This window comes from Adiantum capillus-veneris, chromosome 12 (genome assembly GCF_014529385.1).
Source record: "Adiantum capillus-veneris isolate H3 chromosome 12, ASM1452938v2, whole genome shotgun sequence".
NCBI lineage: Eukaryota > Viridiplantae > Streptophyta > Polypodiopsida > Polypodiales > Pteridaceae > Adiantum > Adiantum capillus-veneris.
In genome coordinates this window covers 30638743-30663825 of record NC_140942.1, presented here as the reverse complement: position 1 = coordinate 30663825, position 25083 = coordinate 30638743, and the positions used below count along the sequence as shown (strand labels likewise).

At 44.9% G+C, this 25083-nt stretch overlaps 1 protein-coding gene across 3 annotated transcripts in view; it reads right to left on the bottom strand.

The window, feature by feature from the left end:
* Positions 1-12048: 12048 nt before the first annotated feature.
* Positions 12049-25083, bottom strand: part of LOC147445512 (callose synthase 3-like) — a 58042-nt gene continuing 45007 nt past the window's right edge. For all 3 annotated transcript variants that reach the window (XM_086525015.1, XM_086525016.1, XM_086525017.1), the window contains 2 exons: positions 12582-12905; positions 12049-12503 (listed from right to left, as the gene is read on the bottom strand). In XM_086525015.1, the coding sequence (XP_086381141.1) occupies positions 12669-12905 (237 nt within the window). In that variant the 3' untranslated portion in view covers positions 12049-12503; positions 12582-12668. The remainder of the gene's footprint in view (positions 12504-12581; positions 12906-25083) is intronic.

Sequence of the window (25083 nt, the reverse complement as noted above, 5' to 3'; positions counted from 1 at the left end):
TCTTGTTGGAAAGGATGTTTAACGAAGGAATACTTGATCCCATTGAGGAATATGAGATTCCATCCTCACCAGTTCCTAGTCAAGGACCTACACCCTGCAAAACGCCAATGAATGTTGCCAAACTAGTGGACTTCATGTCTTCTGAGGTCCGAACCACGATCATAGCAAAGCTGTATGGAGATCCTGAGTTATTCCTTGCACTTCGAGCATTCCTTAACGGAGAGCTACGAACGGGATTACCGCAGTTTGCACAACCAAATAGGCCTGACTCGATTATGATTGATGAGGAAAATCATGTGCAATCACTTGACTTAGATGGACACGAGTCTGTGATCGAGGTACCCATTAACGAATTAGGGCAGTATTTTGAAGGCGACGAGTCTAATGCGACCCTACCCATCACTACCAAGGGATTAACTATAAAGGGAATTCTTGATGGTGGTGCGGGAGTTAGCATCGTTACAAAAGATTGTTGGGAATCCATGGGAAAACCCCGCCTCAGTGTTACTAACATTGTGGTAAAGATGGCAAATGGTACCATAGCCAAACCTATGGGGATGCTCAAGGATCTTAAGATCAAAGTTCTAGGACACAAGGTACGACATACGTTCATTGTAATGGATTTCTCTAAACACCTTATGTCATATGAAATGATTTTAGGACGACCATTCATGAGGGAAGCACAAATGGTTCACGATTGGTCTAAAAATCATGTCTATTTGCAATTCCAAGACTCTGTCCTTAGAGTGGATTTGGTGACTGGTAAGGTACACCCCTTAGGGAGTAAAACCATTATTGATCATCGCTCTGACACCACAGTTCACTCGGCCCCACTACAATATTGTTACACTTGTAAGAAGGATATAGACATTGGCCAAGATTCTCCTTACATGGATGTGTTACCGGGTATGACGGAATCAGACAATGTGGATTGGGTCCACCTAGCATCAACCATAGACACTTGGGGAAATAGGGGGACGATCTGGGTAACATCTGAGGGGGATGAAATGCCTATACCCTTAAATATGCTACAAGCAATGCATATCGCTTCCGACAAGACTCATCCTAATGTTAACTAGCACTTAAATGATGGAATGATGCATGTCCCTACCAATTCACATGCATGGAGGCACATCGAGACTCAGAGGCAAGGGTTTTGGCTAGACCCTTGTAACTTGAGACTGGGTTGGCAATTGATGTTGTGATTCCTTTTTGCACCAAGTCAACATCATGGAGCACTTGGCAAGAGGTGATCATCAACTACACTCTTCCACCATGAGAGACAATTAAGAAGGGAAATATACTTCTTGCTTTGCTTATGCCATGGAAGTACAAAGTTGCAAATATTGATATCTAACTTGAGCTCCTCGTCAAGGAGTGCATCTCCGATGTCACTTCCAAAAGAAAGGAGAGAGACATTATGAAGGGTATTCTTACGTGGACTAGGCAAGACTATCTTGTGAAGAGATTTTGGGTATGTTATGTTAATTCTTCTTTCTCTTTAGTGCAAGGTTGTCCACATTGGGCCACAAAGCCTATCCTAATTGTGGGCCATCATTGGTGACAAAGCGACCAAATGCCTTCTGCAAGGTAATCTATCTAAAATACCATCATTTTTTGCCCCAATTTATAGTAAATACAAGGCTCCAACAAATGGGAAGACACCCCTAAAGTGCACAGTGGAAAATTGGGCAAGCATTTGGGAAGAGCACTACAACAATGATCCATCCCCGTCTACTCCACCAAAAGGTATGTCAACGTAATCCATATGTTTAAGGCTTCCATATTGGAAGGACTTAAAAATGCAATACCTCATGGATCCCATGCACATCTTCAAGATGCTTACACCCTATGGGACCACATTATGGGCAAAAGGGACTCATTGGGGGCACTAGAGGATTTGAGGGCCTTGAAACGTCTCCCTGCATCCGTCAATCCATGGCAAAGCCCCGATGGGAAGATTGTGTTTCCTAAATCCCAACCATGGATTCTAGTCAAAGATGAGCTTGATTGAGTGAAGGGTTCCATTGCCTCTATTTGCACACCAACATAATATATGAGATGACTAAAGGGAGCTTTCACAAAGGCAAGAAAGTGGAAGCCTTCAATTGTATGGGTTGAAATCCCACGGTTGACACAAGATGTTCTGTAATTCGTCAATGACTAAAGCTTTTGACATTGTAGTTCATGTTTTTGGTGAAAATGTACACATGTAGGAACGAACTTGACGAGTTAGTAAGGTGTATCATATCTCTATTCCACTAAAATTTTCTATATACACTAATCCTCACATGCACTTAGTGTACTCATGTATTATCTAATAGATTTGTAAGCTCCAAAGAAATTTAAATAGATTCCATCCTTGCTAGTCAAACGCTTGTCATGCAAATAGTGTGTGCCATAAAGGACGCATTTCCTTGATCCATTCTTGTTAGTCACATCCACCTCTTGGTTCACGTGGTTAAGGAGATTTCTAAATTTATAGTGCATTGATGATAGATTTACTTTTTTAAGAGGATTTTAAAGACTCTTAAAGACTTTGTGCAACTATGGGCCTAGCTAGAGGCATGCATGACCGAAGGATGGATCGTACAAGAGGCATTTGTATATATTTTAGAGTATTTGGCTTCTATTAATCCCTCTATGTCTTTCATGTGGTTCGATGAGGTGGATACAAGGATGACGTCACACTTGCCAAGTGGGAAGGAAAAATTAATTAACATAGGTATGCATCTATGTTGAGTAATCAAAATAACTTTTACATCCTCAATGAAAAGGTTATCATCAAGTGGGTGGACTTGTGGACAATGGCAACAACAACGCATTTGAAGAGAGAAAGAAGCATGGAAGCAAGCTCATGGAGGCAAGAGGGCACCCCCTCATTATTCTTGACTGGATCCATGAGAGAATGAACAAAGCAAAGGCATGTGCAGAGGACATCGTCGACAAAGAATAGCGGTATGCTTGAGACTGCATACCAAAGGCAGAGTACACATATGCTTCTCTACATATTGTATATTTCTTATTTCATTTTATCTTTGTAATTTATTTTATGTTTTTTCCTATTTTATAGTGTCTTTCCTTTAATTCTATGCGGTCAAAGGTTCCACACTTTTGTACACGCCACATTAACAAGCGTTGAACCACCATGGATTGTGGAAACACCAATAGTTATGAGTCTAAGCAATGTGGACTATTGAAAGGATACTAAAGGTTGATTTTAGAACCTTCCATACCTTCATCTCAAGTGCATGTGGTTTGCAAATTCCTAGATGGCATGAGAATGGATCTACATGGTGGACTCTAGTGTGCATCACCTAGGGAGGTATGACAACTTAGTTTTTCCACACAATTGTGATCAGATGAGTGATGACCTTTTTTACCTTTATTTATTTGTGCCATAATACCAATGTCATTGAATTTGAACTTTTGTTCTACAGGTCATCTAGATCCCAACAATCCACCAACAAAAACTTTGGTTTGTGGTTCCAGTAACAGCTTGAGGAAGAACCACTTTTGCCACTAATGAAATGGAGACCATCTTCAACCCTCTCCCACCTACTATTTTGGATGAGGAGGAGATGGACGAGAGAAAGATCGATGAATCAAGTCCCAACCATTGCAATTCTTAATGAGGAGGATGATTGTCATGATGATGAGATGGAAGATGAAAAATTCAAAGATGATGAATCCAACACATCTTAAAGTGATGATTTAATTTTTCTCAATGATTCATAAACGTTTTGTATACTTTCCACACACTCAGCCTGGGCAGAGACGTCGTTCTGGGCACATGCCTCAGAACAACTGGTATGATGAGGAGTGTCGACAGAGGAGAGCTCAGATACAGCGGGACCTTACATTGGGAGTGATCACCTATAGACAGTCTCGCATTGCTACACGACGACTAGTGCGACGGAAGAAGCGAGCTTTCTTGGTCCAGATGGAGCAAGATTTATATCAGCTCTTCCTTAGTAGAGATTCAGGAGAGGCTTGGCGTCTATTCCATGAGAAGTCTCCCCCACCAGTGATTACTTCTACAGAGATATGGGGGCAGTATGCAACATCTTTATACACTGTACCTGGACAACCACCATTACCAGACCCACCACAGCCATGTCCGGCTACGAGCACCTTCTTTACCACTGAGATGGTAAAGGAGGCCATTGACAAGATGAAGACCAGACGGGCACAGGATCATGAGGGTTTGGTAGCAGAGCACATTATACATGCTGGGGATTTGTTGGCAGAGATGCTTGCACGGCTATTCAACCGTGTCATGTGTGAGGGTCTCCCTGAGTCTTGGAGATTATCTACTATTGTACCTATCTTCAAGACAGGTGACCCCACAGTGCCGCGGAATTACCGTACTATCATGGTAGGACACACATTGGCACGGTTATATGCATCCATCCTCGAGCATAGGCTAAGCAGTTGGGCAGAGATTATGGGCATACGAGCACCTTGGCAGGCTGGTTTCAGAAGGGGTTTCTCCACACTAGATCATGTCTTTACACTCAGAGCTATCATTGAGGAGGGTCGAGCACATGGTAGACGGATATACTGCAGCTTTGTGGATTTTCGCAAAGCCTTTGACACAGTGCCGAGGGCCAGATTGATGCACCGGCTTATGGAATTGGGGGTACCCACAGAGCTGATGTGGGGGATCATGGCATTGTACAGTTCAGTGATGGGTCATGTACGCACATCAGAGGGGATATCCGACATAGTTCCCTCCACCATCGGAGTGAAACAGGGATGCCCATTGTCCTCTACTTTATTTGGTATGTATGTTGATGGGGTCTCTGATTATATTGACAGAGGAGGAGATAGAGGTGCTCAGCTTGTAGGGACATGGATCCCTCTTTTATTGTATGCTGACGATATCGTGTTGATATTAGAATCGCCAGAGGGTATGCAGAGACATTTGGACGCATTGCATAGTTTTGCAGAGGATAGTGGATTGTCTGTCAACCTTGGTAAAACCAAGGTCATGGTATTTAATACCACGCCACAGTGGGTTAGGAGATCAGCACCTACTTTCACATATGGACAGGACAGTATGGAGTACATTGATGCATACACATATCTTGGGGTGGTCTTTAGTGGACCGAGGTTCACACTGAAAGTGGCAGCAGACACTAGATTGACTCGTGCCTATGCAGCCCTAGGTGGTTTAGAGAGGATTTGTTCGCAAGTTCAGTTCCAGGAACCTCAAACAAAGCTCTGGCTTTTCGATACTTTGGTCGCTTCAGTTATGCTCTACGCGGTTCAGGTTTGGGGACCGTCTATTGACAGTGCTGGATGGACTAATATGGAGAGACCCCTGATATCTATGATTTCTAGGCTGATTAGAGACAAGGCCTCAGTCCCACATGACATCATACGAGCGGAGCTGGCTGCCCCACCTATGGAGGTTGAGGCACTCACCAGATCATTATCATTTGTACACAGCTTATGGGACACCACCAGGGACAGGTATGCCAGGCTTGCTCTCGAGTCATCCAGACAGCTGGCATTACAGGGAGATACATCATGTTGGTATGCACAGATGAGCTCATGGTTTCAGAGGCATGGTTTCAGCATGGACAGGCTACCCCCTTTCCAGTATTCTCTTGATGCACCATCCTTGGCTCTTACACGGATGGAGACTACTAGACTCATTCGGCAGGATCTTATCCAGCTTGATAGCAAGAGGACATGGATAGAACCATCACGGGAGTTGGGTACGAAGAGGGTTTTCTATAGAGAACATCTTCTTCAACTCACGACAGACGGATTTGTCACACGGCCCAGTTACATGGACACACATCTATCTCATAGGTTACGATGTGCTATTGGCCAGATTCGCACATCTTCACACCAGCTTGGGATTGAGACAGGTAGATTCAGAGGCATACCAGCAGACAGTAGGATATGTCAGTTATGCCATGCAGAGCCAGAGACAGAGTTTCACTACATATGTCGCTGCACAGTCTACTATGAGATACGGGGACGCTTTCATTGTCTATTCAGAGATGGTTTTGACTCGTTAGACAGAGTCATGAGATATCAGGATCAAAGATGTCTCGGATTATTCCTACTTGAGATTCAGAGACATAGAGACGCTCTATTGAATGGGCAAAGACAAAGACAGTCCCAGAGACGCATCTCAGATTTCTTCAGTCTGAGTACCACAGAGTCAGAGGGGACACCACCACCAGAGAGCTCGGTTCCCACCCATACACACATCAGCGGTACTCTCATTGATCGAGCTATAGAGCTAGGGAGCTTGAGACGACCGCGACTGAGGAGGGGAGCCACGCAGCACCGGCGGAGATTGCGGCAAAGGATCCACAGGATTCTAGCACGACACCCAGAATGTCGATCGGGATAGGCTTCATGCTACTGCTATATTGTATCATGGTGACACTTATCCCCACTTTGTACCTTTATGGCATGATACCATTGCTCAGCCTACCAGCCACCCATAGGAGTCGGTAGCACTCCTATCAGTTCTTTGTTTGTAGTTTTCTTGTTTGTACCCAGACTTGGTACTAGACTCATCATTGCAATCAGTTGGTCTCATAGGTCATTTTGGCCTCTTGTAGACGTTAATATATCATTTCATTTCATTTCATTTCTCTCTCTCTCTCTCTCTCTCTCTCTCTCTCTCTCTCTCTCTCTCTCTCTCTCTCTCTCTCTCTCTCTCTCTCTCTCTCTCTCTCTCTCTCTCTCAATTTATGTGCATCTTCTTGGATCTACGATGATGACCCAGGCTAGGCACCCATATCCACACTCCATAAAGCATGATAAAAGTGACCAAAGTGTCAACTAGCCACAGCTTAGTGTGTGGCTCTTGAAACTGTAACTATGAACATATCCTCTCTAGTCATCCTAAAGCTGCATATCCCCTCCTCAATCTTGCATGTGTAGCACCTCTCGTCGAGAAATTAAGTCCATTGAATACAACACCAAGAAATGTCTACACACTCCACTATCTCATGTCCATATGTAAAAATGCATGTTGATCTCGTGAGCCTGTGGCATTGTAGTATTGAATGCCATCACTTTGGTTTCGCCAAGGTTGATGGAGAGCCCACTAGCATATGCATAAGCGTGTAACACATCTAGATGTATTTGAATACCCTATGGAGAGTATGAAATAATCATAATAGCATCGAAATAAAGAAATAGAGGTATCCATCTACCTGCAATTATGCCCCTCTATCCTTTGCAGTCTTAACATATTCAAAAATATAATTAGTATATTCAGTCCTCTATCCCCTATTGGATGTTACTCAAGGATGCTTGGTATCCTCCACCGTAGATCTTGTCTATGATATGATGATCCTCATATCCTCATTTGTTGTGAATGGCCAAGCTAAATGGTTCAATCAAGAAGGATGCCCCAATGAGGGTGTGACTAGGTATCCATTAGTGGGCCATCCCAAGTAAGTTCCCCTATAAGAAGTAGTGATCAGCCTGTGTGTGGATCCTCTATGTGCAGTTCATTTCTCTTGAGGCTAGTCTCTCTAAGTCCCTCTGAAGAGTAATGAGTCGCCTTTGTGTGGATCCTCTATGTGTAGGTCCTTTGCTCTTGAGGGTAGTCTCTTTAAGTCTACGAATTTCAGACAACATGAGACCTAGGCACCTCTTATCATAGTAATTCATGATGCAAAATAAGGAGCAAAAGCCCTCTTTGGATAAGTAATCAAAACACCCACCTCTATCTCTAGCTCTCTGTGGCAAACCTGGCATAATCTCTCCTTTGAGGATATACCTTTGTATCAAGCAGTCTTAATCTGTAATTCTTAGATGAGGTGCATAGCTCACCAAAAATAACACATCTAATGCCATGAGATAGGTGGGTTTCCATATATGTTTGGTGTGAGATAAACCAATCATCTATTGTGTGGAGAAATGGTCTTGATAAGCAACCATCTTCATCCCCAAATCATGTGACGCAGTCAGTTAACTCCTCCTATTTTCTAGTTGAATGAGATCATGTCTAATAATCCTAATAATCTCTCAATGTGAGAGCGTGAGGGATGGTGCATCCAAGGAATAGTAAAATTCGGGCAGCATGTCCATACTAAATCCATTAGCTCAAACCAAGATGATTTTTGTGCAAACCAACATGAATTATCACCCCCCTAGCCAACTATAACAATGACTCAAGCACTAGTCATGCATATTCATCGCGTGGGAGCTCCCATGTGCTATAAATGAAAGACACAAATCTAACAAGATCCTCCACTACAATGGGTGGTGCACTCTATCTCAGCTTTGATAATCCGTTGTGCAACCAAGGCTTTTGTGTGGATTGGCTTGGAGATGATGAAAACAAGTGGTCTCTCCATCGACCTCATCCATCATATGTGCACCTTGATCTACTATGATGATCAAGGCTAGGCCCCCATATCTACACTCCGTATAAAGCTAGGTAGAAGTAACCAAAGTGTCAAATAGCCATAGTTTAGTGTGTGGCTTCTAAAACTGCACTTGTGAACATATCCTTTCTAGTCCTGCTACTAATGTTGCATATCCGCTGGTCAATCTCGCATGTGAAGCACCTCTCTTAGTGAAATTAGGTCCATTAAGTACAATGCCAAGATATGTATCGAAGCTTACATACTCCACAATCTGCTATCCATAGGTAAAAATAGGTGTGATCTCATAAGGTATTGCGTTGAAGTATTGAATACCATCACCTCGGTTTTTCCAAGGTTGATGGAAAGCCCACTATCATGTGCACAAGCATTCAATGCATTTAGATGTCTATGCATACCCTCTCGACATACTGAAATAAGCATAATATCATTGGCATAAAGCAATAAAGGTATCCATGTACCTGACAACTATGCCCCTTTATCTCGTATAGTCATAATATAGTTAAAAAACTCATTAATATACAATCGAAACAAATTCATAAAACTTGGGCATCCCTTATTCACCCCAATAGTAGAGTGACAGGCTTCGAAAGGCCCTCTCCTATCGTACACTCTCAGTAAATAATTCTCTTGTAGAGTGCCATGATATCCCATACTAGCTCGTGTGGACTCCCAAGTCATGTAGTCTCTGTACGGATCTAGCTTGGCAATTATGTCAAAGGTTTTGCAAAAATCCACAAAGCTACAATAAATCCACCTCCGATGTCCTCTGCCCTTCTCAATGGTCATTGTAAGCGTGATCAAGTGTCAATAATCCCCTCCTGCATCTAGCTTGCCCTGAAGCTTGTACACCATCTCTCTCTCTCTCTCTCTCTCTCTCTCTCTCTCTCTCTCTCTCTCTCTCTCTGTGTGTGTGTGTGTGTGTGTGTGTGTGTGTGTGTGTGTGTGTGCCAATTTCCTCAACTCATGCTCAAGCATAGATGCATATAGCTTGCCCAATATGTCGCCAATCATGATAGTGCAATAGTTAGTATGTACGGTTGGATCTTCAAACTTATGTAGTGGTACATACAATCGTAGATATCCTCCAAGTCTCACAAAATCCCTCATACATGGCCCTCTTGAACATGAAGGCCAATAGACCATCAATATGATCTCTAGCATGTATAAAATGCTCTACCTTTTACCATCATGATCTTGTGCCTGCCCTATGTAAACATATGGAAATGTAGAGCTTTGCCCTCCTCTGCTCTAACTCTCACCCACATACAACATTCACTCTCATCGCTGCAAACCACTTGGATGAGAAGGTGCAACTCCACCCTAAATAACACTATTACAACTCTTGATCCTCTGCTAATGTGCTCATTACGAGTCACTTGTCTACATGTACTCTCCCATCTATATCTAATCACCTTTAGGAGTGTGCTCTTTGGGTCTATGTGTCTCTAAATAGAAAATGATGTCACTCAATCTAAAGGAATCCTCAACCACTCCAATATCCAATGATAATGAGCCATTGCAATTCCATTGTGCAAGCTTTAGGTTGGCCCCATATGTCTCGCATTGCATTCCGTGTGTATATCAAGTACTACCACTTTGACTCCTCTGTAGAACACGAGTTTCCCCTTATCTTTGGTAGCAAGATTTTGGGCATGCATTCTTTCATGTGTGCTAGTTGAGACATTGTGAGAGACGTCACCTCCAAGAGACAAAAGATAGATAGATAGATAGATAGAGAGAGAGAGAGAGAGAGAGAGAGAGAGAGAGATCTCCAAAGATACCCCTATTATCTATTTTTTCGAGCCTTGTTACACCCTCCTCACTATCTCACACAAGCACAGGCAAGAGGGGATCAATGGCCCACACCCATTTCGGGGATTAGGTGTGATCTAAGCCGCTCTATCAACTTTGTGTCAATTCGAGAAAATAGGTAAACTCGGGTGCAACAAAACTTGTCAATTTGAGCGCAATTGCCTTGCATGTCACACGAAACAAACAAGGTTTGTGTTTTAACACGGCTGGAGACGTCTTGCCTGCGAGAGACGAGGTTGAAGGCTCGAACTCCCGCATGCTGTTTTGCCACAAATTTTGTGGACGTCCGCTGTGATGGGCGAGGGATTGAGCTACAAGCAACTTGTTCTACCAATCACCTTTTGCAAACACATTCTCACATGTCTAGGCGGACGTGTGTGACAGAGCCCTTTTTACTTATGAAAAGGGAAGGGAAAATTATCAAAATACCCCTCTAATTTGTGGAAATTCCCAAAATACCTCAAATTTCAAAAATTTCAAAAATACCCCCAATAGTCATAAATTCCCAAAATGCCCTTCAAATTTTTCAAAATTCCCAAAATAAGCCTTGTTGTAAGATTAAATGTATCCAAAGATTAAAAAGACTCTAGTTTTTCATTAGCAGACTGATTGTCTATCAATACAAGATGCTAAAACTGGAATTTGAGTTGGTTATGTAGGCGTCGGATATGAATTCCTTCATTATTTTTGGACATGATTACATATTTTTGGAAGGTAATCTGTGACAAATTACATCCTAAGCACTCAAACATGGATTTCGATTGTCAAACAGAAATAAAGAAGAGAAAATCTTCAGCCAAAATAGATATTTGGAATTTTTGAAATTTGAGGTTGGTAATTTTCCTAAAAGAGAAAAATCCCCATCTCATCAGGAAGGCGTCGAAGACTGCAAACGAGAAGTCGGAGGTGCCTATCTCTCTCTCTCTCTCTCTCTCTCTGGTCTACACACTGGCTATGTCCAAAGCAGTTTAAAGCTCGTGAAGCGATGGCGCTACAGCTGTTGTACCATGTCAATTTGAGGGCTTTAAAGTCGTGAACATAGAATCAAGGCTACTTATGAACTTGATACTGAAAGCAAAACAACCAGTGGTTTGGCTGTAATAAACACAAGGGTAAACTAACAAAATACCGCAGAACAATCTTAGCCAAAAAAATTGTCTTTCGAAATGTTTTATCTCACAAGTAGCATATCAAAAACATTGAAGGGCAATTTGGGTATCTTGGTAGTTTCCCCTAAATGCCTGCACATTTTAGGACACCCTGTTTATGACACAGACTTAGAGCAATGAATTTAAATTACAGCACACGGTTTCTTCAGAGCTAGTCGAAACATATTCCAATTTGCTTGTACCATAATGCTTCCGCTCAATTTAAACAGATCAACAACACCAGTCTTCCAATGCTGAACCAGAAAATTTATGGGATTCCATCATCACACAACCCATTGTTGAAGATGCTCAAGAGTTACATGTCTACAAACACCTAAAACAATTGGCACTTCTCATAGCTGTCAGTTACGTCCTGCTTGGATGATAGTGCATAGGTTAAAATTCTGTTATACTTGTACATATCTAGTTTTCCTACCAAAATTCAGATCCATAACTCCTCAAAAGCACACATTGAAGGTCATAGTTACTATGTTTATAGATTCAATAACAATTATAGCAATCTTTAAGCATAAGTACATTACTAAAACTAAAAACTTCTTTTCAAGGGAAAATTTTCATCTCAAATCAAATATTTGATAAACAGTAGAACACACAGATGCCTCAGACCCCCTCAACGAGGAAATTAAATCTATGAGGCTCAATGCTCGCATAAAACAACCAAATGAACCACAGCACTGCACTTTTACACGACGGGCAAAATTGTGAAGCTTTATACAGATGCCTCGTAGGAGTAGGTTTTCATTACAAAAAAGCTCTTCAAGAACTCAACCATGTTACTTTACACTATAATTCTCGGTTTGTGGTGATGATATAAAGCCCTGGACCTTCCCTATGTGAAGGGAAAACTTGACAAAAAGGGCTTTCTATGATACAACATGGGATGGAGATAACCTCAAGGGGCAAAAGAATTCTGAAGGCTATATCTTAATCGATTTCATTCATACATGATACAAGATCAGAGAAGGTTCTGTGTGGAGGGTGGCAGAGGAATAATTCTATTGGGTCATATCCCATGGCTAGACTGTAATGTCATGCAAAACTGTGTGGAGGGTTGCAGAGGACTAATTCACTTCGATCATATCCAAAGGCTAGACTGTGGGCAATCACATTCTCCAGCCATAAAATTTCGTCAAATAGCTTCAGAATTCTGTCAAATTCAATCAGAAATCCGTCAACTTCCATCAGATTGTGGTATGCGGGAGAAAATTTTACCATCATCACCAACCTGCTACTTCATTCTGCCCTTCTTCGTGTGAAATGTATAACCCACTTTGGACATCCAACTGTCCTGTATTAGGCTTTTATATACCCATTAGTTCATTTTCTTCTCCTTTCTGCCTGCCAGAATACGGGAGATCTGCAACCCTCTGCTAAATGCCTGGTTGAAAAGTAGCCGTGTTTGGAAGTCGGAGATAAATGGGAACCATGCCAATATGGCAATAGGGGTAAGCAGCACAAGACCCATGAGATACTCATAGCCCCGAGCGAGTGACTTCAGTGACTCCCACATACCTATTCGCTTCACCGCTGATCTGCATGCCTGGCAAATCTACACATCCACTCCGCTCTTAGAACAAGCCAGTAAAAAACATGCACTTAGCTCTCTCTCTCTCTCTCTCTCTCTCTCTCTCTCTCTCTCTCTGAACTTTCCGTACTAATCTCTACAAGCTGTAAAATCTTCAAAAGCAAATTATCAGATTCATTAATTGTAACATTTTGGCCTTTCAAAGACGTTAATATAACATTTCATACTCAGACTGATGCCAATTGTAACGTTACGGTCTCCTAAGTCATTTTGGCCTTTCGAAGACGTTAATATAACATTTCATACTCAGACATGATATCAGATTCACCAATTGTAACTTTTTGGTCTCATAGGTCATTTTGGCCTTTAGAAGACGTTAATATAACATTTCATCTCTCTCTCTCTCTCTCTCTCTCTCTCTCTCTCTCTCTCTCTCTCTCTCCTTCATACACCGCATGTGGGAACTTCCCAGAGACAGATATGCACGCCTTGCACTTGAGTCCTCTCGACAGTTAGCCATGCAGGGAGATACAGCATGCTGGTATGGGGAGACGACATCATGGTTTCAGGCGCATGGGTTCAGCATAGACAGATTGCCTCCCTTCCCGTACTCACAGATGCCCCCCTCTGACTCTTACACAATCCGAGATCACCAAGCTCATTCGTCCTATTTTGTTACAGCAGGCTATTGAGCAACGGGCTCCTGAGCAAGAGGCCACGAAGGCGTTGGCCAACGTTTTGGCCAAGGTAAACATCAAGTTTCCTACCTTCAAGGGACTCTCTTCAAAAGATGCAGACGACCATGCAAGAAAGTTTGTATCTCTCTGTAGGGGTCGGGGTCTTACTAGAGAGGGTGCTTATTTGGTGCTCTTTCCATCTACCTTGGATGGCTTAGCAAACAAATGGTACAGTCAGTTTGCAGAGAACCATTTTGCAACTTGGACAGCTTTAAGACAACAGTTCTATACAGCATTCACGCGAGGCGACTACCAAGAGAAGGTTTTGGATGAGTTGGCCAGCATGGTGCTCCAGCCAGAGGAGATTTTTGCAAAACTTATGACTAAAACCAAGTCTCTGGTTGCCAAGCTTCCCCAACAACCCGGTGAATTTATGGTTAAGAAGTGGGTGGAGAAGGCTCTTCCGAAAACTTCTCAGCAAAAACTCCGAGAGAGTCTCCGACCCGACGACACTCTAGAGGACTTCGTTGCAGCAGCTACTAGGAAAGAGGGGGCTAAGAAGCTGTTCACCAACTCCCCTCACATAGAGACTCCCTCCGTGTTTTCGGAAAGTCCTGCTGATCCATTGACGTCTTTACATAGGGAACTTGAAGCCCTAAAACTTCAACGCGCTCTGCAAGAGGAGAAATCAATCTCTCTTCGACAGGAGAAACCACCACATCTTGAGGCTTTGGATCAAATCAAGAGAGAGCTAGAAGAGCTTCGGTCTCAGCAGGAGACTTAAGGCTATGGTATGGTGCAGCTCGTGTCGCTCTCCAGATCATCCACCACAGGACTGTCCCCTTCGAGCATATTGCCACTTCTGCGAAAAGTCAGGGCATGAAGACAAGGATTCGCTATTATATCAGGGGATTGCGGCAAATACAACAAAGTCTAGATCCTTCTCTCCAACAAGGCATAGCACCTGCATCCAGCATGGTTTCACCCTATGGCCATCAAAACCCGATGCCACCTCTACTGACAACACCTCCTATGCAAGGTATGCACAACAACTTTGCATCCCCTAGCTTTTATCATGCTAGTACTCCTTCAGTTCCCCAAAGCTTCTACACGGCCCCATGTAGCAAGAGCCGAGACCACCTCGCCCCTCCAATAGGTCAATTTTGTGCTACAGGTGCGGGGAGTATGGACCTTATCAAAGCAAATGTTCGTTGCCAGAAGGATCCCCTCCTTGTCTCGACACTGCCCTGTAGAAAGGATTGATCAGCTTAAAACGGCCTTTGTGACTCCCTGGGGTATTTCTATCTACACTAGGATGTCGTTTCGCTTGAAAAACGCTCCACCTTCCTTCAATCGAGCAGTATATCTTATATTCTTTCCTTTACTTACAGATCATCTTCGCACCTTCATGGACAATTTTTCGACCTTCTCAGGTGCCCAATGTTCAATCCCATTGGAAAATCTAGAGGAGCACCTCGCTGAGCTCTCTGTTGTCTTCCTCAGGTGCAGAGAGGCACGCCTAAAGCTCACTCCTAACAAATGTCATTTTTTGGTCACTGAGGGTACACTTCTAGGCCATTTGGTGTCTGCCAAAGGTTTAGCGCTTGACCCAAAGAAGATCCTGGCCATCTTGAAGTTACAACTTCCCATCAATCAGAAAGGTGTTCAGAGTTTTGTAGGCCACACAGGCTATCATCGCAAGTTTATATGAATGTATGCACATGTGGCTCAACCATTGACCCGACTCACCGGTGCTACTGTACCCTTCAAATGGTCAAAACCGCAGGCTGAAGCATTTGCATACCTCAAAACACGCCTCACTGAAGCACGTATTTTAGTAGCTCGACATTGGTCTCTCCCTTTTCATGTGCATACTGATGCCAGTCAACTGGCTGTGGGTGTCGTGTTGACTCAGCCTAGTAAGGAGTACAACCTGGATCGCCCTGTTCACTATGCAAGTCGCCTGCTCACCAAAGCAGAGCGCAACTACGGTACCACAGAAAGGGAAGGTTTTGCTATGGTGTATTCTTTATAAAAGTTTCGTCATTACTTGTTAGGGGTTCACTTCACTATCATCACGAATCATCTTGCGCTACGCTATCTTCTGAATAAACCCCAAGTTGCAAGAAGAGTCTGGAGGTGGCTACTGATATTCCAAGAATTCGACTTCGAAGAAGTTCTTAGTCGAGGCAAGCGGCGCGTCATGGCCGACCATCTCTCTCGCATACATACAGGTGAGCCCGATACTGGGGTTGATGATTACTTTCCAGATAGTCATCTCTTTAAGGTCGACAGTACCCTAGAATGGTATGGAGATGAGTTACATCTTCTCTCTACTGGCCTATATCCTAAGAATGCTTCTCCCTTGCAAAAAAGAAGATTCTTGCTGAAGTCTAGACCCTTCTCTTTGATTGGCGGACAACTCTACAAATCTGGGCCAGATGGTGTGCTGTGTAGGTGTGTCTCTCTTCATCAAGTAGACCACATTCTAGAAGATGCACACAGTGGTCCTACAGGTGGCCATTACCCTAATCACATCACGACGCAAAAAATCTTACAAACAAGCTTATGATGGAGATCTATCTATTCAGAGATGCTACTGCTCATGTCAAAATTTGTGATGCCTGTCAGCGATGTGCGCCCAAGCCTAGCAAGCATTCCAATCGCTCTCTGCAGGTATCTATGGCATGGTTGCCCTTTGAGCGATGGCACTTGGACTTTGTTGGTCCAATCACTCCACCTACTGAACCCGGCAATCGTAAGTATCTCCTGGTAGCAACGGATTACGCAACAAAGTGGGCCGAGGCGGTGACTACCATGGACTGTCCAGCCGCCACTGTCGCAATATTTTTGTATGAAAATATTTTTTGCAGGTTTGGGTACCCTCTGGAAATCACGAGTGATCAAAATAGTCATTTCGTCAACGACCTAATCTCCACACTCCTCACAAACTACAAGATTTTTCATCGCAAATCTTGCTCTTACTATTCTAGAGCAAATGGGCAAACTGAGAGCACTAACAAAGTGCTAATCACGCTTCTCAAGAAAGCTTGTCACCTGCATCCAGCTTTTTGGGCTCATGCTATCCTCGACAAAGTTTGGGCTTATCCCACCTCCTTCAAGGCAACCACTAACTACTCCCCTTTCCAGCTAGCTTTCGGTCTAGAAGCAATTGCACCATGTGAGTTCAACTCAGGTTCAGCAAGAGTGGGAAGTGTTCGAACTTCGCGTCACAACGGGGATTGCTTCCGCAAACCTCTCTGGTCTCTCACAGTTAGAAGAAAGCAAGATGTTAGCTTCACATGCTCTCCAAGCTGAGCAACTTCGCCGCAAACCGTGGCATGATCGCCATCTCAGAAACCCGAAAATGACGTAGGAAACACTGGTGCTACTCTATCAAGCAAAGTATCTGAAAAAAGCTAAGAAGTTGGTCCCAGCCTGGCAAGGGCCATTCATTGTACAAGAAATTTTGCCATAAGGAGCAATCCAGTTAGTAACTTTGGACGGTGTTCCATTGCCGCTGGTAAATGGCTCCAGAATCAAGTGCTATTATTCCTGTAAGTAAACATCTGAGTAAATAGTCTGCAGCCATTTCGCCAGCTAAAACCGTTATGCCTAATGATGAATCTCCCATTTCTCTTCTCCCCACTACCTTCCCATCAAAACACCCGTTCTATTACTGTCTGTGCAACACTCTCAGTATCTATGCTATGCCTGTAGAAGTTTCCACATTTCCTCCTAAGGTATCCTTTCTCCACAGAAATTGGGATACTTCTTAAAATCCAATCAATCTTTCTCTAAGTGTGAACCACATTTCTATCATGAGCATTTCAATCATCAGCGTTGTTTTAGTGTCGTTTGACGTTCTTACTGGAATCTCTTAAGTTGAACTCCTCACCTGGTCTGTTCTGTGATAATTTCTCCAAGTTCCCACGCTTCTTTCTGTAGCGCGGACTTGTCTGTTTCTCGTGTCCTGCCCTGTCCCTACCCTGTGCCCTTTGGCCTTCCTTTGCTATCGTTAAGGCAAATTTGACCTCTACTTATTTGGCGGCTCTAGTCGTAATCTCCTAATGGATCCAGCTCCATGCCAAAGCTTTACTGGGCTCTGCAACTTATCTGTAAAACCCATGTCTTCGTTGTTGTCTGGTATACTACAATGAGCCTGTGATGCCCTCTCTTTCTCCCAACTAGCCCCTCTCTCCCATATCGCCCCCTCCCTTTTTGCTTTTTCCACTCTTCCCTAGTCCCGCCCCATCTCCCAATTCGCCCTTTTCTCATATTTCCCAACTCCCCCCTATCTATATTCGTCACCCCTACCAGTCCCAACTCGCCCCTCTCCCCACTGTCCCCATTCGTCCTCTTCCCCCTCAACAATTCGCCCTCTCCATATTCGTCCCGCTCCAAGTCCCAATTCGTCCCCCTCCCCACTATCCCAATTCGCCCTCTCCATATTCGTCCCCCCTCCCAGTCCCAATTCGTCCCTCTTCCCCTCCCCAATTCGCCCTCTCCCAACTCGTCCTCTTCCCTCTTCCCCAATTTGTCCCACCTTTTTTTTATTCTGCCCAATTCGTCCCCTCACCTCTCCCAATTCATCCCTTCCCTTTCTCCCAATTTGCTTCCCTCCCCTCTTCCAATTCGTCCCCCCTCCCCCTCTTCCCTAATTCGTTCCACCCTCTACCCCAATTCGCCTCCCTCTCCCTCTCTCCCAATTCGCCCTCTCCAAATTGGTTCCCCTCCCAATCCAACTCGCCCTTTTCCCCCTACCCAACTGGTCCCCCTCACCAATTCACCCTACCTCTCCCCTTGATAAACTAGGCCGTCCGGGTTTGTCAAACGCAAACTCGACCTCTACCCTCTTTTTTTTTTAAGCGGCTTTATTCGTGAGCCTTCCCACCAAAGTAACCCTAATCACGCACATCTCTCGCCGCTCTTCCCAATTCGATTGCTTGCCTCTTCGACTTCTTTCAGCAGTTCGGCTTCTTCGCTTCCGCTCCTTCAAAAAGGAGTATACAGTAATTGAAGAGTTATTTCATGTATGCAAGTGTAGATATGTATGCAATCATGGATCAGTTTTTGAGTCTGTTCAGTGTCTGACGTTCTTCTGCTTTGCATTAGAACAACTCCAATCACTCAACAGGGTGTGCACATCAGTTAGTGTCAGAAGATTTGCAATTATCATGGCAGGTAGCAGCAAACCCTCCAAGCTGAGTTCAGCTAAAGAGGAGGCAGACTCAGAAACTAGCGGCCAAAATCTGGATGACTTCACTTCCAGTGATGCCAGAAATGAAAGTTACAAAAGCATCCCCAACTTCAGGGTCGGATTCAAAAGCTGTCTCTGAATCAGATGCGTAAAAAAAAACAAACGTGAAAACAGTAACTAAAAAGAAACGCAATCAGGAAATCATCCATCAAGAGATCAGTAGGCCGGCTACATCTAAGAGTCCCACACCATTCTCCTTGGCTGTTTATCTACAGCTGCCTCGACCATCTCTCAGTCAGATCCTCTCCAAGGACTAGCTACAGACTATGAGCTCACATCACTGGTCAAAGATCTCCCAACCACTATTCCTATAGAGATGATTCATGATCTTCTGAGAAACTTTCCCAAGGTCAGGGGTCATAAACTCACCAATACAAGGTTAGGCCATGCTATGGGTATGACCACCTTTCCATCTGCGAAGCCTGCCACCTGAACCTTCTCTCAGTTTTCAACCCTCTGGATTTCACCAGATCCTTTTTTCATCGTTACAGTCTAGGGCCAAAAGGTTTCGGACCCACGGAGATTTGTGCAGCTCAGCTTCAAATGTTTCGCAACCCCTCTCTTGACATGGGTCATAAGTATACATGTTACACCAAACGAAGTAGATGAGGATACACGCAATGTGCAAGGTAAAAGGAAATCGTTAAACAATCATGCTGATACTAAAATCAAGAAGAAAAAGAAGATCAAAGCAAAGGTGGCGAAGGATACAGCAGAGTCTCTACTCTCTTTGCCAATATCTGAGAGCCAACAGACTAAAGCAACACATCTTCCGCGGCGCTCTCTGCGGTGCTCCCTGTCTTCCACCCCTCTCTGTACTTGGCTAGTGTCCACTTCCGAACTTCATGACAAATCGGCGGCTTCTCCGTCGGAGATTCCTCTACCTTCTTCCCCAATATTCACCCATATTGATCTGACTACACCTGCAACTATCGTCTCAACTCCTACTTCAGCTCCTACTCCACCAGTAGTACCTACTCTTGCCGAGCCACCTGTGCCACTTGGGAGTCCTCCAGTATCATCTTCAAGGGTGGCTGACTCTACTTCTCTGTTACATCTTTCGGAGAAAGTATTACAAGACTCCAGAAATGCTATCGCCACCATAGAGCTTGGAGCGGAACAGTTAGCTGCCACGCACCAACGCCACTCTGCCATATACGCAACTATGGAGGGATCTCTGAAGGTGGCCGAAAGTGCCATATCAGATCGGGATGCTACGATTTTTGCGCTACAACAAGCTTTGAAAATAAAGTCACACATCATTGAAGACCTTAGAGCACAAGTACAAATGATTCGGGAAATGCTTCTACATGGAGATAGGTCGGCTCAGGCTCGGGCTCGGGCTCGGTCTCGAGCTCGGGCTCGGGTTTGGATGAACTGGATCCGAGCCACCATTGCTGCAGGTCCTTCTCAGCACTTTAAGGGACTCTACACACAACCTCCAGTTCAGTACTACAGTCAACAGTACCCTCATGGGTTTCAGTCATCGCCATCGTCCCACATGCATTGTGTTCCTTGCTGCAACGGTGTTGGTGGTACACAACGCCATAGTTGTGTCACTCGTCATCCTCAGTACACTACTGGACAGGTGTGACCCTCTGCCCTACAGAAGCTGACGGCTCCTTTCGCTGGCGGCCAAGTTATGGACAACAGAGCCCAGCAACCTCTAGTCCAACACCGAAGTTCCACCATTGATTTGATGGCTCCACCTCCGGAGACTGATCCTTCAGGTGCAGTTATAGCCACTACTCTTTCTTTGGGATGATGATTGACAGTCTTCTCAACATAACAGTACAGTAGTGATTTATTATTGGAGTTCAGTCTTTTGGCAATTTCAACAGTTCTCTCACCGAGAGGGTGAGTGCTTTTGTGGCGGGCAACCTGTAGCAAGGCTACAGTGTCACTTACACAGGACACATAGCTAGTAAAGTTGGTCTGGTCTGGTTCACAATGGACAGACTCTCTGGGCTGGATAGTGACACGTGGCGGACGGTGGTCTAGTGGACATCGTGGCCAGGTCACCACCACTCAGTTTGGGGATAGACTTAAATGGCTGACATTTATGAGCCGTTGGTGGCTCTTTATGGTTGTACATATGAGTAGGAGCTGTTGGGTCATTTTTTCATCTGCTTCATATATGGTCCAGCGTTGTCATTTTGAGTATAGAGTCTATACACACAGCACGTCTTCACCATCCTCGCACATCTGAGCCTCAATACCCCATTGTACCTGTGAGTCCTGGGCTGGAGCTGAGTGTGCTACCACGCCAAAGTCTTTATCAGTTCTTTGAGATAATCGAGTCATATGTTGTGGTCTGTTGCTGTTGTGTCTCTGTGAGCTCAATTGTTGTCTATTGTTCCTTTGTTTTCAGTCTGTTTTGAGTGAGATTGTCACGTACATTGCACTGAGGGGCACCCACTATAGAGAGCACGACACACTATCCGCGCTACACTACCCCCCCACTAGTGGTGGAGGCGCTCACCAGATGCGTCTCCTTCATACACCGCATGTGGAAACTTCCCAGAGACAGATATGCACGCCTTGCACTTCAGTCCTCTCGACAATTAGCCATGCAGGGAGATACAGCATGCAAGTATAGGGAGATGACATCATGGTTTCAAGCGCAAGGGTTCAGCATTCACATACGGCCACGAGAAGGTGGAGTATACAGATGCTTACACTTACCTTGGAGTGGTTTTTAGTGGGCCAACATTTTCATTGAGGAGGGCAGCAGAGACTAGATTGACTAGAGCCCATGCAGCATTGAGTAGATTGGAAAGGATGTGTTCACAGGTTCGGTTTAAGGAGCCTCGGACAAAGCTCTGGCTCTTTGACACTTTGGTGCCTTCTGCATTGCTTTACGGAGCTGAGATTTGGGGACCTTCACTGGATCATCACGGAAGGACAGGTCACAGTGAAGGATGGGGGGACATGGAGAAGCCTCTGGTCTCTATAATCTCGCGGCTCATTAGAGCCAAGGCTTCAGTACCACGTGCTATTGTATGAGCAGAGCTAGCTGCCCCCCCACTAGTGGTTGAGGCGCTCACCAGATCTGTCTCCTTCATAGATCGCATGTGGGAACTTCCCAGAAACAGATATGCACGCCTTGCACTTCAATCCTCTCGACAGTTAGCCATGCAGGGAGATACAACATGTAGGTATAGGGAGATGACATCATGGTTTCAAGCGCAAGGGTTCAGCATAGACATATTGCCTCCCTTCCAATACTCACTGGATGCGCCCTCTCTGACTCTTACACAATCTGAGATCACCAGGCTCATTCACCACGATTTGACTGAGCTAGACACCAAGAGGACATGGATACAACCAGCACAGGAGCTGGGCACAAAGATGGCTTTCTACAGAAAGCATCTCCTCCAGCTTACGAAGGATAGTTTTGTGGCGAGGCCCAAATACATGGACACCCACTTGTCTCATGGGATACGATGCGCTATTGGCCAGATACGCACATCTTCACACCAGCTGCGAATCGACACTGGGAGATACAGCGGAGTAGCAGTAGAGGCCAAGACATGCCCCCTATGTGACATCAAGCCTGAGACACAGTTGCACTACACATGCCACTGCCCCGTCTACTACGAGATACGAGGCCGCTTCCATTGCTTGTTCAAAGAGGGCATTGGACCATTCTCTAGAGTCATGCGGTACGAGGATCAGAGATGATTGGGTTTGTTTTTGCTCGAGCTGCGCAGACATAGAGAGAGCCTGATGAGAGGAGAGGCTAGCTAGTCTCAGAGACAGATCACAGACTTCTTTAGAGCTGCCACTGGACACCCGAGTCCCAGAGGAGTTACTACCACAACACAGCTCGTCGCCTTACACCAAAGGCACACTGATCGACCGAGCGACTGAGCTAAGGAGATCCACACACCCACGACTGCGGAGGACTACACAGCATCGACGGAGGCTGCATCAGAGGATTCGGATCGCTTTGGCTCGACATGCACGACGCCCGGTCAGACTACTGACCATGGAGGAGATTGATGAGATCCACTAGCGACCGATGCTAGATCTCCTGTGATCTGGCTATCCCAACTAGCTGTTTAGCTGTGCTTAGTTCACACCTAGCAGTTTAGGATTCCATAGTATTTTATTTTGTCATTCTGTCATTTTGTCACCTTGTTACTCTGACTTTGTATCAGATCCACCACATTGTAACTTTCTGGTCTCATAGGTCACTTTGGCCTTTTGAGACGCATCAAGCAACTGGTCAATACATGCCACAGGTGAGCGGATATAGACGGGAGACAACATGCAGACAGGAGACCACATCGGAGCATCGAGGACGGGCCTCAGGGAGAGTGGTAGTTCTATTCAGGGAGAAACTGAGGGCACTGATATATATAGCACGCAAGGATGAACAGGCTAGGTACATGTGGGTAAGGCTCACGGCAGAGACAGGCAGATACCTCTACATAGCTATTTGTTACTTTCCTCCTTATACGTCAGTATATGCATCACCTAGAGGACAATCCCCCTTTGCTATTTTGGATAATGATAAGGATTTCAATGCTAGGACTGCCCACCACCATACAATATTTTATAATACTTCCGAAGAAATGCTTAGGGAGCTGGACGTCACAGAGATGGGTCTATCCAGACTATCACAAGATGACGAATACACTCAATATGGCAGATACTTGATAGATATGGGAACCGCACACAGATTGGCCAATGTGAATGGCCTACAACGATTATCGACAGCTGGAGGTTTTACTTGCTTTCCACACCGACATGGTGCCAACACAGTGGATTATGTTATGGCCCAACCATGTCTCATTCCATTCTTTCAGGATTTCATGGTGGGCACTAGGCCAGTTGGAGTAGCAATTGATCATCCTATCGTGTCTTTCACCCTGACCTTTTAGTTCAGCACAGCTCCATTAGGAGAGGTCCCCACACACACTCGATATACCTTCATGAGGGAGACGCATTCTGTGTATATGGATGAGATATACAGGCAGCTATGCACCCTGGAGCCGGGACGGCCACTAGATGAACTCACTCAGATATTTACAGAGACGAAAGAAAAGGGCCCATCTATCTCAGCTAGAGCGGGATCTATATCAGCTATTTATAAGTCAGGACTCAGGCGAAGCATGGAGGCTATTCCACGAGCATTCACCACCACCAACGGTCCCCTCCACTGAGACATGGGGGGGATATGGCACATCCCTCTACACAGCATCAAGGCAACCGCCTATGTCGGACCCACTACAGACATGCCCGGAGACATGTTCTTTCTTTACTACCGAGAGGGTAAGAAAAGCCATTGAGAAAGAGATATGTTTGCAGATCTTCTCGCTATGATGTTATATTGAGCCATGTACGAAGGCTTCCCAGAGACTTGGAGTTTGTCTATGACTGTGCCTATTTTCAAGTCGGGAGATCCCATGATTCCCGCAAATTATCGCACCATCATGGTTGGTCACACATTAGCTAGGTTGTATGCATCCGTTTTTGAAAAGGAGCTGAGTAGATGGGCAGAGCGGGAGGGCATAAGGGCACCAAGGCAAGCAAGTTTCAGGAGAGGTTTCTCCACTTTGGACTAGATTCTGACACTCAGAGCAATTATAGAGGAGGGTAGACACCATGACAAGAGAATCTATTGTAGCTTTGTGGATTTCCGCAAAGCTTTTGACAGAGTGCCGAGAGCCAGACTTATACGCAGACTACAGGACATGGGGGTGCCTACAGAGCTGATATGGGGTATTCTGGCTCTATACAAGGCAGTGATGGGGCAGGTACGCTTCACTGAGGGAATGTCTGACATGGTCCACTCCACTATTGGAGTAAAGCAAGGATGCCCCCTATCCCCGACTCTTTTTGGGGATGTATATGGATGAGTTTTTGGACTATGTAGAGCGTCAAGGGGACAGGGGGGCACAGCTAGCAGGGACATGGATTCCGCTGTTACTATACACTGATGATATTGTGCTGATTTCTGACTCTCCAGAGGGGATGCAGCGTCATTTGGATGCTCTGCATACATTTGCTCGCAACAGTGAATTGTCTGTCTATCAGGGGAAAACCAAAATTATGGTGTTTAACACCACACCACATTGGGTCAGGAGGTCGGCACCCACATTTATGTACGGCCTGCAATACCCTCTCTGTCTCTCACACGGACACAACTCACCACTCATACGTCAGGATTTGATTGAGCTAAATACCAGGAGCACATGGATACAGCCAACGCAGGAGTTGGGCACGAAGATGGCCTTCTAGAGAGAGCATCTTCTGC